This window comes from Cryptomeria japonica, chromosome 6, assembly GCF_030272615.1.
Source record: "Cryptomeria japonica chromosome 6, Sugi_1.0, whole genome shotgun sequence".
In the NCBI taxonomy this organism is placed as follows: Eukaryota; Viridiplantae; Streptophyta; class Pinopsida; order Cupressales; family Cupressaceae; genus Cryptomeria; species Cryptomeria japonica.
In genome coordinates, this window is record NC_081410.1 from 19,980,790 (window position 1) to 19,999,910 (window position 19,121).

General features: G+C 38.6%; 1 protein-coding gene across 2 annotated transcripts in view; it reads right to left on the reverse strand.

Moving 5' to 3' along the window:
* Nucleotides 1-217: 217 nt before the first annotated feature.
* Nucleotides 218-19,121, reverse strand: part of LOC131048028 (proteinaceous RNase P 1, chloroplastic/mitochondrial) — a 50,919-nt gene continuing 32,015 nt past the window's right edge. The window contains exons 6-7 of one of the 2 annotated variants that reach the window (XM_057981855.2): nucleotides 1,434-1,502; nucleotides 218-1,290 (exon numbers count right to left, since the gene is read on the reverse strand). In XM_057981855.2, the coding sequence (XP_057837838.2) occupies nucleotides 835-1,290; nucleotides 1,434-1,502 (525 nt within the window). In that variant the 3' untranslated portion in view covers nucleotides 218-834. Of the gene's footprint in view, nucleotides 1,327-1,433; nucleotides 1,503-19,121 lie in introns of both variants that reach the window. The other variant, XM_057981856.2, reaches the window with a different exon arrangement.

Sequence of the window (19,121 nt, forward strand, 5' to 3'; positions counted from 1 at the left end):
TGCTAATTTAGGTTCTTGGTCTTTGCCTTTGATAAGACAATTTGTAGGTAAGAAACATATTTAAACATTCAGCATTTCCCAATGAGTTTGGAATGAGGTTAATGCAATCCACTCATGTCCATAGTCACTGTAATTCTAAACAGTTATTGAATGTTTCATCTTGTTTAAATTAGATATACACTACAAAGTACAAACATCTTGCAGCATGTGCACCATGTAATAAATATAACTTACTGAGCTCTTCCCTGATCATTTATGTTGAGCAACACTGATGATAAATTACTGTTTGCAATTATTGGGAATTGCCATGCTTTGCATCAAGCATCATGATTTTCAACTGAAAAAGAACTTTTACTGGCTAATTTGCAAATATGCAATGTAACCAGCAAGCTGCACATCAACATTTTTTTTGATATAGATTTCTTTGTTCAAATATCTTTGAATTGGATATGTTGGGACCAAAGTTAAAGATTGCTCTGTAGAAAAGGGAAGCTACAGATACAACCAAAATGACTTAGCCATTACTGATTGAAAACTGTCCCATTATAAAAGCAGCATTTGGATATAGAATGGTAGAAGTGAAGGTGACTATTAGGTCCTAGACTAACTAGCAAGCTAACTTGGAGTTTGAGAACCCCTTTTGAATAAAGGGCACAAAGGTTTTGACCTCGTGACCAAACTCCGGAGTAAACCAGGGCTTGCCAATCCACCTACACCAGGAGTACTAGATACAGAGAACTGCAAGAATAAGAATCTTCATAAAGGTGCCAATATGGACTATAGATATATCTCACTCATCGATCATAGATAGATCGCACTCATCAAATTTGAAAATCAGTAGAAAAGTCTATGGTTTTGCAAAGTCTCAATCTTCTTTAGTGTTACTGAAGCAGGGAGTGAGAATGCAGGTGGCACCAAATTGTGTTCTCTCTGGTTTTTATTCTTAGTATATTGACTTAAAAGTGATGAACAATGTTTTTGTTTCCCTAGTCCAGCTGTGGTTGGAGCAGCTTGAGTAGGCAGGTCTTGACATAGAACCTTTTGATTGTTGCTGTCAGCTCTTGAGACCTCAGTTTCATCAAACTCTACATCTGAGTCACCAGTTTGCATTCCATGAGCATGTTCAGGTTCAGGGAGTTTGGAATCTAGTTTACTTTTTTTTTTTGATGCCTGACTAGGCCGCCTTGTTCCTTGACGCTTAACAGGCCTTGTAACACACAGCCATTTTCTTGAGATCTGAATCTCATCTCCACCTGCTATGGGTATGTGCCATGATCCTCTTTCAGACTCCTACATCACAATTGGAAAGGCCGTTGACAGTACTAACTGGAAACTGAAATAGATGTTAGAAAGCTCATTTGTAAATAGAAGAAGAAACTGCATACTGCATACTAAAACTAGTCTACCTCTTCCTACTGAAAGTTGAAACATACCTGAATCACAATTGAATATGGAGGTGGCATGTGAAACTCTGGACCATGTGCAGTGAAGGAGAATCGAACCTGAAACCCACCAGCGCACTTAACCATATGAAAATGTGTAGGTACAAATGATCAAAAGAATATTAGATGTATAGCTAAACACTCATAAGCAAATAATTTATAAATACATAAGCAGTTACTGCACCTAGATTACATCTATGTAGATTCAGGTCTAAACAAATCACTATTAATACCTAGTGAAATGAAAAAATATGTTCATGACAACTTACTATACAAATAAACTAGAAGCGAAAATTCTATAGCTATCAGAAAGTGAAAAAAATATATTCATGGAAAAATCTAATCATTAAAGACTATCAGAAATCAAATAAATGATAAGTGAAATCATATGGCTTCAGTTTTTTTAATTAATTTTCTAGCTTAGATTTTCAAGAAAATAGACAAAGTTAGAAGTAATAAGAAAGAAGCTGAAAATTAAGATAAAAAGGATTATGCTCAAATACATGATCAAAATCATGAGTTCTCATGCATGCAATAACCGTAGCGTGTGTGTTGGTGTTCCAAATTGTATCCTGCAATTCTAGAAAATGCACTTCAAGTTCTAAATTTGAGGACCTTCGTCAGTTCAGACTGACAAGGAAAAACTCATGATCAAACTATAGACAAATATGGATCAATTGACAAGAGCAGGTACCTCTTCTATGCTTCTGCCTCTGCTAGGCCAAGGAGAGTATTCCTAGAGATCTTGATAGTACAATTATAGAGAAATGAAAAAGAACTCTCACATGGCTTAGCCACACCTTATGCATACGAATATCCCAAAAATTTGTCATTAAGCACCCCTTAGACTTGATTACAGATCTTGCAGACCAAAGATTTCTTATTAGCAGAATACTATCAGGTTACACATGCAACTCAAAATGCAAAATTGTTTACATTTACAAATGCAAAACTCTTTATGGTTTCTCTTCATATGTAACTCAGAAACCCAAAACATACATAGCACAAGTTGGGTGATCATTGGTACGAAGGCTTGAAGCCTTACCTTATGCCCAAGTGGGCCCCATTCAACCTTACTAAGGCTGGCACGGTCTCTAGAGGAGGTATCACAGCTTTATATCTGCTGTGGTATTTCATATGGGCTTTTGTACTTTCAAATGGGAGCTATACAAGCTTAAGAATGAGTGGAGGAAGGATTTTTTATTCGATGGTTGACTAGTCTTTAGACCAGGTAAGCAATTAATTAATTAAACATTAAGTTTTCATTGATAATGTTCGGCTGTGTGAAATTCCTGTGCATTTCAATTTGTAACAGCAATGCAAAATGTTGTATAAATCTTCTCTATGAGCACAATGAATATAATAATTTTGTATAAATGTGATGTTGGTAATATTTGAAGATGGGATTTCAATGTTATGTCAATTATTATAATATCCATTCAAAACAAATTGAAAACAAGTTTCAGACCAGCATGAAGCCAACTGTTTGACAAAATGCCCGTGCATTAAAATGGTGAAAAATTGCAAAAATTTGGTGTAGAAATTTTGATCGGGTTATTACACTACATGAGGCATCTTCATGTCTGAAAGCATCCTTTTGAGCCATACTGCTTCACATACTGCTTTATTGTTCCTCAATACTCTACTTCTGCCGATGAAAGAGCTACTTGCTGCTTCTTGCTTGTCCATGTGACTGTAACTGCGCCAAGACTGAAAACATATCTAAAAATGGATTTTCTGTCATCAACAAAACCTACCCTATCTGAATATGTGAAACCAACCAGATTAGGATCTTTGCTTCTACTATATAGAATGCCAAAGTCAAGTGTCCTTGGTGCAGGAGCACCTAAGGGTTGAAATGCCCTTAAACAATTTTGGCTTGTGAGACCTTCCAGTGGTCACGTAAATACATACATAAGGACTGGCTCTAGTCCATTTGTATGGTTGTTTAATTGCAGTTTTTAAAATTTCTCTTATCGGCAAGACCTACCCCCGATTGGCAAGTCTTACCCCCATGGGTTCGCCAGATTTTGGAGTGGTTGTATCGAGTATCGGAAGGAGCGGTTTCACATTACCCCGATGATTAACTTGACCTGTATTCGGACGGTGATCGCGGATGATCCAACGGGTGTCACTATACCGCGATGGGAAGATGATCGCCAGATAATCCTCACGACTTGGCGACAAAGCATGTGCAAAAACAAAGGCGAGTTAACGACCGTGCAGGTTGAAGGTGGATCAACGGCGGTCGCTATACCGCAATGGAGAGATGCACGAAAGTTATTCCCCACAACTTGGCGAAAAAGTGGTGGGATTCAACAAGAGAGCAGCTCAGGCGAGTTAACAGGTGAGCAAGTCCGGAATGATCGAAGGATTGTTGCTATACCGCATGATGAAGATACTCGCTAGTTATCCCCCGCGACATAGCGACTGGTGAGGTGGCGGTCCAGTGACGCCCAGCTGGATGCGCGGACAAACGAGGAAGTAACACCGTGGCAAAAGAGGGAGTAGTTCAGCTGAGATAAAGATTGAGCAGATCAAGGAAGATCAGACGATCGAGATGTCATCGGCTATCGGAGGAGTCGTCTATTGGTTCATCGAGAGATCGGAGCAACGCATTTGTGGTCTTACTGATAGCCGAAGGAGTAGAGACCGACTACAGGTGTGCGCTCGAACCAGAGTCCAAAAGGTAAACACTTGGACATTGAAGATGGTCTTGTCGGTGTTTATGAATACGAACCGACCCGAGTTCTTGGTGCATGTGGGATATTGTGTTTCTCATGAATGCAGACTGTCGCAGATGGTTAAATTTAAAACCGTTGGTGCAGTTGCAAATGGAAACGGTTGGTAACGAGATTTATCTCGTCCAATAGGAGTTCCAAACAGAGGATGTATGTATAAAAAGACCCAACGGGCATCTGTAAGAGGCTAATGGTTAATCGTGAATCTTTGATCGTGGATCATTGATCGTTGTTTGTCGATTGCCTCGGAGAACACATTTTGTTTTTCAGAAATCCAATAGAGAAGTCCATTTTCTGGTTTTCAATTAGAGTTTCATTTCTGTTCGTTTCACGTAAGCTGTTAATGTAATTGTTTCATTTCTCTGTTCTGTGAGTTGGTGATTTGAGCCCGTGAATAAATTCGGGATCTGTAAATATAGCTTTCCTTTTCAGTTTTTGTTCCCTATTTGCAATAATCAAATGGCTTTAACTTGAAACTCCACAAGATCTTTGGAGATTGTCAAGCAGAGCCAGAAATGTACAGTAGGTTTTCATTTGAGAGAGACCAAGAAATGGCAATCGCCATTTCTGCATACTGAGCATAGGCGAGCTTGGTGATAGTCCGGCTAGGTATCAGTAATTTGAAGGAGATAACTTGCAGAGGAAGGAAACTGCTAAGAACTGGGAAAAGATCCAGAAGGCTACAAGCCTGAAAATGAGACATTGTGTAACCATGGGGAAAAGTTTGCTAAACCAAACAAGATGGGTGGTTTTGCAAAAAGAGAGCGAAAGTGTGCGTGTCCTAAACCCCTGCAAGGATTTAGTGAACAAGCTTACTTTGTGAGCTTGAGGAAGGTGAGATAAGCAAACAAATGGTAGGGAAGCCCTTAGAAGTCTAGAGGGGTAGACTTGGAACCTAGAAAGGGATAGAAGCAAACCATCAAAGAAACCAAATTGATGGCAAACTAGGTTGCCTCCCTATCAGTCCCCCTCTCGCATATCTCAACACCTGCTTCTCTGCAATCCAATATTCTACCTTTGGTTTGTCACGAATGTAGAAGTAGAACTCACAACATAGCTCAAATCAGGTCTAGTGGCTGTAAGATACAAAATGCTGTCCACAAGTTTCCTAAATGCTAACTCATTTATTTCCTCTGAGTATGTTTTAGCTGAAAGCTTCAGCCCTTTCTGCATAGGTGTAGATGAGATTTTGCAATTTGTCATTCTGAACTTGTTGAGAAAACTCCTAGCATATTTAGATTGAGAAATAAAAATACTACCACCTATTTGCCAAACTTCGACATCTAGGGAGTAATGTAGGAGGCTTAAATCAATCATGTCAAAAGCTTTACTCAAATTACATTTGATTTGTTCAATAAAATGCACTTCATTACCTATAATGATGATACCATCTACATAAATGACTAGTAGAATGATCTCATTGCCTATGCTTTCAATGTACAGATTTGGATCCGAAGGATTCCTCTTGAATCCCTATTTAACTAAATACCTGCCAACCATGACCTGGGTGCCTTCTTCAAGCCATATAGAGCCTTCTTTAGTCTACATACTTGATGCCCCTTTACTGCAACCTAAAAACCCTAAGGCTGAGACATACCTATTTTCATTTTATGACATGCTATGTCCATCGATGTGAACCGATTAGAGATATGTTCCATGGACCAGCAAAATTTAGAAATTTCTGTTTTGTATGGGCGGATTTATAAAAATCATGATATAGCGATGTATTAATCTATTTCATATTAATAAAAACTATCTCTTTTACTGACCAAAAAAAAAGGCCACATTTCAATACTTTAGGTTGTATTTCATGTATATATTAGCAGGATGTTTGAGAGTGGTTTCAAATCTCTAGAAGTTATAATGCAGATTCTAGGTTTTAGATCTTCTTTTAGACCGAGTCCAATTTCAATAATCAACAAGCTCCAATCATCATTCTCTTTCTCTCTCTATCTCACTCTCTTTATCTCCCCTAAACTCTAGACCTATGTCTCTCCCTATAACTCTTAATATATCTCCTTTGTTTACCTTTCTCTATCTCACTCTCTCCTCACTCCCCCAAGATCTAGACCTATCTCTCTTTCTCTCTCTCATTGTCAAACCCCCACAAAGGGTGCTACCCTCAACCTTGTTTTGATGTTGCCCCCCTATCAAATTATAAGTCTAAGTAAGTACCAAGCCAATGATGAATCATGAGAACAAAATCTACAAAGTACATATCCCTTGTTGCAAAACTCTACATCTTCGTCAAAGCCAAAATCAAGAATTATCTCATTTCATACATTGGACAACTTGTTTAGTATACAAGGACTGCCAAGGCAAAGTTGGCATGCTACAATCATTGTATTATTGAATACAAGTTAAGTCATAGTTGGCAAGAAATGGAATTTTCATAATGTAAAAATGTATCATCATGCCCTGCACAAACAACTCATAAAACAATTCCATCTATTAGTATCCTTGCTAAGGTCAAACTAGAGCATAACTAATTATCTTTTTACATAGCCTTTCCTCTTTGTTAATGAGCTTGACAACAAAACATGCAATCTTGAAGACTTCAAGAAAACTTTAATAATTCCTCACTTGAATAAATACAACAGTCACTGAGACACAAGAAAATATCATGGCCACATCATCATCCAAGACCTATCTTGGACACCAGCGCATAACTTGCCATGATGTTGGGATGAGTAATGCAGACTCCTCTAAGCCATAGACTTATATTTTTAGTTTTGATGCCATGTATTTCATATTCCATGAGTTTTGTATACATTTGACAATATTTATATATCTAAATGTTCTATTTCCTTCAACTAAAATTTGCATTTATACTTTTGTGATCGATATATACTTGTGTATGTGATTAAAGCAACTTCTATTTGATGAGGTTATTGTGTCTTTAAAGTTTATTTATTAAGAGGTGCATGAAAGAAGTTTTTAATCCTTAAAATCTCTTAATTGCTTGGGTTTTTCAATTTGCCAAGTCTTTGCCTAGTTTTTGCTGAATCTGGGCACCAAGTTTGAGTTTGAGTCGAAAATTAGCTTGCCGAGTCCGAACCAAGTCCAAGTCTTGTAACACTAATCCTCTCTAACAAAATGAATAATTGGCATATCTTGTCTCAACAGGTTTGGAGAAATCCTTTGAAAACATCCTGAAGAGAGCAGCTGAGGTGTGGTGTTTGCTAATGAACATTTGAACATCTCTAACTTTTGCACCACTAGCTTCACCCAGTCTATTTTCCTTATGTCTTGCAATGCATGAACATAACGTGGGGTCCAAAAGATGTACTTGGAAGCACCCTCCACCATCATACTAGTCAATTTGCAATTTTGCACGTGCTAAACCAGTGACCACCTATACAACAATTGAGGCCCCAACCTCCTCTATGGCCTCTCTCAAAATGCTAAACTAGAAGTCTGCATCCTTATGCTTACCTGAACAATACACAGCTCTAAGAAAATAAGAGCCAACTAGGCAAGTGACTATGATATTGATGAATGGCCAATGTATAATATCGGTCCACCCATTCATCACAATAGAACAACTTGTCTCTATCCATGTTTGCTACATATCCTCCATTAGCAAATTAACCTTAGAATATTTTTTGACTAGGAGGTTAGTGCATAATTTATGATCTCCAGAGGATACAAAAGAGGGACTTCTTGTGGCGGTTTCACACATCGCCCAATTGTTAGGAATTGCACGCATTAAAATATCAATTATATGCAAATAAAGATTAAAGTTAAACAGAGGAATGAAAAACACAGAAATAATAACAATGAGGAGACAATTTTAACGTTGTTCACCCAAACTCGAGCTACATCCACCAAACAAAAAGTCCAATATTATTATCCAACAAATCGAACTGATTACAACCAACAATCCCTTGCAACTCAATACTGCTGCAAAAATGCTACAAAATTCTCTACAGAAAAAAAACCCAACCCTTAGCCTTTTATCAAGACTAATGTCGGTTACAAAAATAGGGTTACAACATTTAACCAATAGAAAAAATAACACCCGATGCCTTTATAAAATAATAAAAGTCGTTTGGGGCCCGCGGGTCACTGCCCCTTGACCCCGCCTTGGGAGCGTGTTGATGTGTATTTTGTACACGACCAAACACAGAATAAAATACCTAAAGGTACCTTATCCTCTCTTGAATAAAGCTCCCGAATGCTGAAGATATCGCAGAAGGATCAATCGGAGAAGCTTCAAAGTTCCTATTATGTAGGATCTCTACTCGTGGATAAGCTCTTTGTGGTATGATGTGATTTTGCTGGAATCACAAGGGGACTTACACTCGATGACCTGAACGTCTGATTTGCTGGAATCACAAGATTTCATTGGCCTAGATTTTGAAAAAAAAAAGAAAAAGGATGAGGGTGAGGAAAGGATCTAATTCTGACACTAAGAATGTAGGAGCAATGAATAACCTTTGGTGAAATTCTAACTAAGTCTTGTTTTGACATCCCAGGACCATCTACACAAGGTTAGTGCGATCTTCAGAGGAAAGCTTTATGATGTTCAGATCATCACTATAAGCATAGACACCATCAGGGTGATGCATATCAATGAAGAAGCGACAATTGAAGTTAAGCTTAAGCTGGATGATTCCAGTTGACTACACAAGGCAAGTCTGCAATCAACAAACTGCTAGTAGTATGGATATACAAATTTCACCATCAATCAAACACATTTCTTCCACTCATCTAAAAACATGAAATCAAATTTGAGAAGTATAAAGACCATGCAAATTGTTGAATCAACCCATAGATTTCACCATTTCTTCAATGAAGTTTTACAAGTCTTTTACAACAACATCTTGGCAACAATCTTTGCCTTCTCTTGCTATTCTACTCTAATTGCTATTCTATCAACTGACTATTCACTATTAGCTAACTATTCACCTACTATCAACTATTGACTAACTATTATCTATTAACCCTTTACAAATGAGGAGCCAGGGCTTATATAGTGCCCACAATACAATTCAACGGCTCAGATCAATTTGAGATCAATGGCCGAGATTTTACAATGAAAACCCTAATTAGGGTTTGTTACAACCAACTCAATTCTGGCCAATGAAATAATTGCATTATTTGGACACATGTCTTCTCTGGAATATTCGACCAATGGATAACCGAGGTAGGTACATCGAAGTTAGTTCCATCTTTGATGAGTCAGGTACATTGAATTTGGACACACTGAGGTGGACCAATCTGACTGGAGGAGTGATGACTGGGATGCCACCTTGTCTGACACTTGCAACTTGGTAGATATTCAATTTGATGATGCTGAGAAGCTAACTTTAGTTAACTCTTCTAAAACTGTCTGCTTCTCCAATGGACCCTTGCTCTGACCTCCTTTGTCTTTGATGTGCAGGATGGATGGTGTACCTTTCCTTGGAATGCTGGACTGGAAAATGTCGTCCCTGATGATGCTAGACTGGAGAAGGTCGTCCTTGTTGATGCTGGACTGGAGAAGGTCATCCTTGTCCTGGCTTGGTCTTGTGGAGGTCATCCTTGATCTACCCTGGTCTTCTTTCATCTGCAAGACAAACCATAAGATGATTAAGGACACATAATATATTTATTCTAACATAGCATTTTATACCTTAAATCATCAACAAGAAGACATCAAAATGAAGCTTGCTCAAGATTTTCCCCAGGGACAGGCCCTATAAGAATTTCGCCCTAGACCCTCTGGAAGGGTCAGGAGCGAAATTTGCATTCCTGGCCAACTTGGACCTCTTTTCAACGTTACCTCATAGCCAGCTCCTTGCCTGGCCCAAACAAGGTGAAAAATAGTAGTTTCAAAAGATTTCGCCCTGGACCCTCTGGAAGGGTAGGGAACAAATTTTCTTGGTTAGGCCTCAATTACTCCATTTTTTTACTTCAAAATCCTCCCGAAGGTGAGCATATGCTTGTTTTAGTCCAACAAAGTCTAGGGATCCATCCTTTTAGTTTCTCACATGGGTCAATTAGGTGATAATGGGAATTTCGCTCTGGACCCTTTGGAAGGGTCAGGAGCGAAATCCACTCTTTAGCTCAAAATCCTTACCTCTTGGACTCAAAACCTATTGAAACACATGCCTATGGCCATATTTAGGTCCAATTTGCCTTGATCATCGTCTTGGCTTAGCTCAAACTTGAAGGAAAAAGGACATTTTGTGAATTTCGCCCTGGACCCTTTGGAAGGGTCAGGAGCAAAAGTCAAGTTTTAAGCTTGATCCTTCATCTTCTTCACTCCAATCTATCTTGCAAGGCTAAATAACATCCTTCCATCCTTAGCCACGCCCTAAGAATCAAAGCCTTGGCCTCATACAAGGGAAAAAATAATTGATTTGAAGAATTTCGCTATGGACCCTTTGGAAGGGTCAGGAGCGAAATTCATTCCTAGCTTGTCTTCCCTCACTCAAGTCCATTCTTCTCACTTTGTCTACTTGGACTCTCATCCTTGGATCCCTCTCCCATGCTTGCAACATTTTGTTTGACCTCAAAATGACTAGAAAAGAGAATTTCGCTAGAAATCATGGCTAGGGACAGGACCTCTAATGAATTTCACCCTGGACCCTTTGGAAGGGTCAGCAGCGAAATTCTTCCTCTAGCCCAAAATCATCATTTTTGGAGACAAAAATCCATTCAAGGGCAATTTCAAGGGCTTCTATCGTCTTTGTCTAGGCCTAGCTTGGCACAAATGTGAAAGGAATAGGTGGATTTTAGAATTTCGCTCTGGACCCTTTGGAAGGGTCAGGAGCGATTTTCATCATTTGGGCTCAATTCCTTCAATCTTGATAATCATTGGCAATTTGGAGTCATTCCTAAGGCCTTCTTTAATCATGATCCACACTAGATTTGGCATGAAACTAAGGGAAAAGAAAGGTTTTGCACAATTTCACCCTGGACCCTCTGGAAGGGTCAGGAGCGAATTTCCCTTTTTAGACCAAAATCATCATTCTTTCAAACCCAATCTTTATTGCAAGGTAAAATCTCATCTCTCTTCGCCCTAGGAACAAGGTTTTAAGCTCAAACAAGGTTAAAAATATAGGCTTGTAAGGAATTTCGCTCTGGACCCTTTGGAAGGGTCAGGAGCGAATTTCTTAATTATGGCTTATTCCTCCATCATTTCAAGTTGAATTCACCTCAAAAGGCTAGAAAACACTTCTCCTCTCACATCCAACCCAAGTTTGACTTTATTTTGCAAGGGAAAATGGGTGGTTGAAGAATTTTCGCCCTGGACCCTCTAGAAGGGTCAGGAGCGAAATTCTCATTCTTAACTTGATCCTTCATCTTTTCAACTCCAATCTTCTTTGGGAGGTAACAAAACATCATTCTTCACCCAGGAGATAAGGTTTGTGGTCTAAGCAAGGTCAAAAAAAACAGGCTTGCAAGGAATTTCGCTCTGGACCCTTTAGAAGGGTCAGGAGCAAAATTCACCTTCTTGTTTAGAATCCTTCATTTTTTCAAAGCTTTCAAACATTTCCAACGTCCAAACATGTCTACTCTTCCCCTTCAAAATGCCTTGCAAATCAAAATTTGGTCAAACAAGGCAAGAAATGAGTCTTAGGTTGATTTTCGCTCTGGACCCTTTGGAAGGGTCAGGAGCAAAAATCTTGATTTAGGCTTTAATTGCTCATTTTTCAAACGTCAATCTTCTCCTGGAGGCAAATATAGATTGTTTTCCACTTGAGGAACCAGGTTTGAAGCCCATTCAAGGTAGCAAATGAGGATTATAGTGAATTTCGCTCTGGACCCTTTGGAAGGGGCAGGAGCGAAATTCCTATTCTTGGCTAAAATCTTCATCTCATCCACCTTTACTCACCTCCTAAGGTCAAAACATGTCAAAAATCCCCCAAACATGCCTAAGGAACTATGAAATTGGTCTTGACAAGTGATAAATTGAGGTGCATAAGGATTTTCGCTCTGGACCCTTTGGAAGGGTCAGGAGCGAAATTCCTAATCTTGGCCAAAATCCTTCACATTTCTACATTCCATCACCTCAAAAGGCAGAGACATGTTATTTCCTTCCCAAATTCGCCCATGGAACAAGGTTGGTATCCAAAACAAGGGAGCAAATGAGGCTTATGAAGAATTTCGCTCTGGACCCTTTGGAAGGGTCAGGAGCGAAATTCCTATTTTTGGACAGGATCCTCACTTTTCAAAACACTTCTCAAGGCAAGAACACATCAAGACTCACACACAATGCCTAATAAACCAACGCCCATCCAAAACAAGGAAGGAAAATGAGGGTTATAAGGATTTTCGCTCTGGACCCTTTGGAAGGGTCAGGAGTGAAATTCCTCTCCCAGGCTAGAATCCATCATCCCAAGGTCTAAAATCTCCTCTCCAAGGCAAAGTTGCATCAAACCTTCTCAATTACGCCTCTGTGGTGGATAAAGCAACCACCTTTTGCACCTGGGAAATCCAACTCACCGCTGTCCCACCTACAATAAAGACATAACCTGTAGTATTGCGCATGGTATCAATATCCCTTGTCAAATCTGAGTCTACATAACCTGCTAAATCAATATTAGAGCCCCCAAAACATAAATGTTTATTGGATGTACCTCTCAAATACTTGAGAACCCATTTTACTGCATTTCAATGCTCCAATCCGGGATTACTCATATACTTGCTTACGACTCCAACAACATGTGCAATATCCGGTCTCGTGCATACTATGGCGTACATTAAACTTCCTACAGCTGAAGCATATGGTACCTTGGAAATTTTATTTTTCTCCTCTTGGGTCTTGGGACACATCTCCTTAGTCAATTTCAAATGGCTAGGCAAAGGTGTGCTGACAGCTTTTGCATTCTCCATATGGAATCTTTGCAACACCTTTTCAACATAATCAACCTGAGATAGAGTCAATTTTTTGTTCTGCCTACCTCTGCAAATTTTCATACCAAGGATTTGTTTTGCTGCTCCCAAATCCTTCATAGCAAATGATTTTGCTAACTGTCGTTTTAACTCTTTAATGTGATCCATGTTAGACCCCGCTACAAGCATGTCATCAACATATAAACATGAAATAATGTAGTTGTCATTGTCCAACCTCTTAAAATAAACACAATGGTCAGAATTACACCTGTTGTAGCCTTGCTCAACCATATAACTATCAAATTTCAAGTACCATTGCCGAGGTGCTTGTTTCAAGCCATATAAAGTTTTCTGCAATCTGCACACCAATTTCTCCTTACCTTTGACCTCAAATCCTTTGGGCTGTTCCATATATATCTCCTCCAAATCACCATGGACAAAGGCGGTTTTCACATCTAGTTGTTCCAAATACAAATCTTCAACAGCCACAATACTTAAAACAGTACGAATAGAAGTCATCTTAACAACCGGAGAAAGAAATTCAGCAAAATCAATGCCATTCTTCTATGCAAATCCTTTCACAACTCACCTGGCTTTAAATCTGTGCTTACCTCCATCTTCCTCTTTCAACCTATAAATCCATTTGTTTTGTAAAGCCTTTTTACCTACAGGCAACTTACATAATTCCCTAGTTTGATTTTTTCGTAAGGAGTCCATTTCTTCTTTCATTGCAAGCTCCCACTGAACCTTTGTATCCACCTGCGTAGCTTCATCAAATCCTTTTGGTTCACCAACATCTGTTAACAAAATAGAATACAAAGAGGGAGAGAACCTGTCAGGAGGTCTACTTAGCCTTGTTGACTGTCTAACGTTTACTGGAGTTTGTGGGGTTGCTATTGCAAAGCATGAGGAACCACTGGAGCATCACTATCTGGAGTATCATCCAACACCACATAATCCTTTTCTTTCTTCTCATGCTGCTGCAACTGATCTTTGTACAACACCTTCTCATTGAATACAACATCCCTGCTTCTCACAATTTTCAGATTTTGAACATCCTAAAGCCTATAACCAAATTCATCAATGCCATATCCAACGAACATTCACTTTTTTGATTTAGCATCCAGCTTGGTTCTATTTTCAGAATGTACATGTGCAAATGCTTCACATCCAAAGGTTTTGAGAAAAGAATAACTCACCTTCTTACCTGTCCATGCTTCCTCTGGTATACCACAACCCAAAGGAGCTAAAGGACCTCTATTAATTAAATATACAGCAGTATTAACAGCCTCTGCCCACATGTTTAAAGGCAGCCCAACATGCAATCGCATGCTCCTTGCACGCTCCATTATTGTCCTATTCATGCGCTCAACCACTCCATTTTCTTGTGGAGTCCTTGGGACCATTTTCTACCTATGAATTCCATTAAAGGAACAATAATCCTCTAATTCTTTGTTGCAATACTCACCACCATTATCAGATCTGAGACATTTTAGTCTTTTACTAGTCTCATTCTCAACCAAGCTTGTCCATTTCTTAAATGTTTCAAATACATCAGATTTTTTCCTAAAGAAAAAAATCTAAACCTTCCTAGTTACATCATCTATGAATGTAACATAATATCAAGAGCCACCGGGAGAAGATACCTTCATACCTTTTTCACTCATATGCCCAAGTCTATTATGCCACAGCGTTGTCTCAAAACCTGCAACAACTGTTTTAGTTTCTTCCTACGAACCCGCAACAACTGTTCCTGAATCTGTTTGGGTATTCTCTGCAACAACTAAAGTAGAAGGAACAGTATGACCTATACAAAGATATAAGGTGCCTACTTTCACATCTTTTGCTACTATCAAGGCACCTCTTGAAACCTTCCAAATTTTTATCATTAAAAGTAACAATGCAACGTTCATCACCTAGCTGCCCTGCTGAAATTAAATTCCTACTCAGCCTTGGAACGTGCCTTACAACTGAGAGAAGATACCTTCATACCTTTTTCACTCATATGCCCAAGTCTGTTATGCCACAATGTTATCTAAAAACCTGCAACAACTGTTTTAGTTTCTTCCTGCGAACCCGCAACAATTGTTCCTGAATCTGTTTGGGTATTCTCTGCAACAACTAAAGTAGAAGGAACAGTATGAACTATACAAAGATATAAGGTGCCTACTTTCACACCTTTTGCTACTATCAAGGCACCTCTTGAAACCTTCCAATTTTTATCATTAAAAGTAACAATGCAGCTTTCATCACCTAGCTGCCCTACTGAAATTAAATTCCTACTCAGCCTTGGAACGTGCCTTACCTCTTGTAGTAGCCAATGAATCCCATTCTGCAACTTAATCTTAATTCTTCCCTTTCCAACAATCTAACAGGGCTCATTATCTCCCAAATAAACCAACCCAAAATCCCCTTGGACATAATCAAGAAAATAACTTCTATAGGGCGTAGCATGAAATGAGACCCCTGAATCTAAAACCCATAAATCATCAACATTATCTAAGAAAAGAATCAAAGCATCATCTTCAAATTTATTACTTACCAAATTTGCCTCCTTATTACCTTCTTGTTTGTCTCCTTTATTCTTCTGAGACCAACAATCTTTCTTTAGATGACCCGGTTTCCCACAGTACCAGCAATCTTTTAGTCCTTTGGATTGGGATCTCTTGTCCTTTGATTTTCCTCGTGACTTCCCACGACCTCCAAAACCTTTTCCTCTCTCCTTTGATCTGTCCCTGCTTTCTGCATTCAAAACACTACCTGATGTGGATCCACCTGAGCTTTTCCTACGAATTTCCTCACTCATAATAACACCAACAACATCATCAAATTTTAGGGTATTTGAACCAAAAATAGAGTTACTAACTACCATTATCAAACTATTCCATCTTTCAGGCAAAGAACATAATATCATGAGAGCTCTAACTTCTTCATCAAAATTTACCTTTAGAGAGGTCAATTGACTGGTAAACATGTTAAACTCATTTAAATGATCTGTCACAAATCCACCTTCAATCAGTTTTAGATTAAACAAATGCTTCATGAGAAATACCTTATTTGAGGCTGAGGATTTTTCATACAATTTTGCCAAAGCTTTCATTGGTTGATCTGTTGTCTTTGCTTTTGTTATACTGAATGCCACGGATTGTGCCAGGCATAGCCGAATGGTTCCCAGTGCCTTTCTGTCTAGAATATTCCAATCATCATCAATCATTGTGCTTTTCTTGGCTATTCCTTCCAACGGCCTCCATAAATCCTTCTGATAGAGATAATCCTCCATTTGCATCTTTCATAACTGATAGTTCTGCCCATTGAATTTTTCTACCTTCAATTTACCCGCATTTGCCATTGCTCCCACTTAACCGTGAGACTCCCACTCAATCGTGAGACCTTCCTGCAAACGATAATCAAACACAACCCTCTTTGATACCACTTGTTAGGAATTCCACGCAAAAAAAATCAATTATATGCAAATAAAGATTAAATAGAGGAATGAAAAACATAGAAATAATAACAATGAGGAGACAATTTTAACATGGTTCACCCAAACTTGGGCTACATCCACCAAACAGAGAGTCCAATATTATTATCCAGCAAATCAAACCTATTACAATTAGCAATCCCTTGCAACTCAATACCGCTGCAAAAATGCTACAAAATTCTCTACAGAAAAAAAACCCCAACCCTTAGCCTTTTATCAAGACTTATGTCGGTTACAAAGTTAGGGTTACAACATGTCAGCCAATAGAAAAAATAACACTCAACACCTTTATAAAATAATAAGTCATTTGGGGCCAACGGGGCGCTGCTCCTAAACCCCCATTAAATAATTTGGGGGGAAACTGTGTCGATAGAAGTGGGGAAAATTTAACCTCCAAGTCTGATTAGGCTCCATATAACAACACCAATTGCAAATGGGGACCCCCTCTTTTTGTTGAATAAACCAAGTCTTTTGTGGTCAATGTCATCTCCGGACCCTAAGGAATGAGTTGTGAGGTCTTGTTGGACTGGATTTTGATCTTTGAAAGTAATGAAATAACTATGTAGGGAATGGATTCTTAAGGAATATACAACCTAGACAAGATACAGTCTTAATATTGTCATCAAGTTGAGAATTAGGGTTTTGATGTATTGAGAAATGCATTGTGCTTATTGTTTTATCCTTCAAACTTTGCATTTTGCTAACTATGACTTGATTGATACTTGTACTTCACAACATTTCCTTGTCTTTTTTAGGTACATTGTGGGGAGCAAGACTTTGGATGTTGAGAAGAGGACTTCATTGAGTGGATGATATCATTGTCCAAGGAAGCGATTGCAATGATAGAACAAGGAATTCACTAGAAGAAGGATGAATTGATGCAAATTTGACTAAGTATTGAAAGGTCTGATGAAGAAATAAAGGAGAAACAACCAAAATTTTGGCTGTTTGAAAAATTCCTCCCCAAGGGTAAAAATGCACTCCAGATCAAGGAATTCACTATTAATAATTTTGTCCTAAGTCTAGAAGCGAGCATTGTCTATTTTTAGGGTTTCTATCCTGCATACTCGAAAAGGAAGTCCGTAATCAAGGGCATAGTGGAATTTCAGTTGTGTTGAAAAGAGAATCCTTCAAAGGACCTACCAGTGAAATTTGAGCATTTTCTGAGAACTTACAATTTTTAGTAAGTTTCACTGTGGCACCAATGGCCTAATTTTGACTTTGGACAAACTTACTATTTTTAGCAATGTCTATTTTTAGTAAGTTTCAATGTGTCCTCGTTTCCCTAATTTGGTATTTGGAAAAACACCATTTTTAGTAAGTCTATTTTTGGAAGGTCTATTCTTGGCAATAGGTGATGCACTGACTGCAAAAAGATAATGAGCTTCCAATTCTAAATCTGAAAAATCAAATGAGCAAGCAGGTGATCAAATTCTAAATCTGAAAAATCAAATGAGCAAGCAGGTGATCAAATTTTGACTAAGTCTGGAAATCCTCCTCAATAAAATTGAGTATGGCAAAATCTATTCTTGGGCGCAATTCCCAAGAAAAGGAGGAATTTTCCAAAAATAAAAAAATCCTTCTCTGAGGAATTTTCCATAAATCCAAAAATCCTTCTTTGAGGAATTTTCTAGAAATCCAAAAAACCTTCTCTGAGGAATTTTCCGAAAATCCTTCTTTGAGGAATTTTCCGAAAATCCTTCTTTGAGGAATTTTCCGAAAATCCTAAAATCCTTCTTTGAGGAATTTTCTAGAAATCCAAAAATCCTTTGAGGAATTTTTCGAAAATCCAAAAATCCTTCTCTGAGGAATTTTCCAAAAAACCCAAAAATCCTTCTTTGCCACTCCAATGCACCAGGAAGACCTCCTTGGGCTCAAATTCCTAGGCAAGGAGGATTATTCCTCATGTAAAAAATTCCTCCTTCAAGCACAAAATTTGCCCTTGTATACAGACAGACTTGGAAATCATGAAAAATGGCTGTGTTAAAATTCCTCCTTCGGACCCCAAGCATGCCAAGATTCTTGGAAAGTAAAAAAAATGGTTAAGTATCAAAGAATTCCTCCTCCAGGCCCAATATGCACTCAAGCATTCAGGAAGGTGTGGAAACTCAAAAATTTGACTAAGTATGGAGAAATTCCTTCTCCAAGTTCCAAATGTGCCCAAGCATTCCTAAAGGCATGTAAATTGAAAATTGACTCTGTGTTGGAGAATTCCTCCTATCCCTCTATGTGCATGCAAGCATTCTCAAGGCATGGAAACTCAAAAATGTGGCTAAGTGTTGGAGAAATTCCTTCCCCAAGCTTCAAGCGCGCCCAACTTCATGAAGTCTTGGAATGAACAAAATTTGTCTAAGGCATTGAAAATTCCTTCCACTTGTCTCATATGCCCCCAAGGTGGAGAAATGACATGAGGCATGGAATTTAATGCTTAAGGTAATGTCTTTGATATGGCATTTGGCAAGTCAAAGGACGAAAAGGGGCATCAAAGATTCATCTCTCCAGTTCGAGGGTATCATTACAAGGAAGTTCGGAAAACATAAAGGAATTCCAGTTCCAGAGAATGCCGGTTCAAGACCTCAAAGATTAAAGTTCAAGCGCAAATGTAGAAGGAAGAGTTTCCTCCGGAAATCC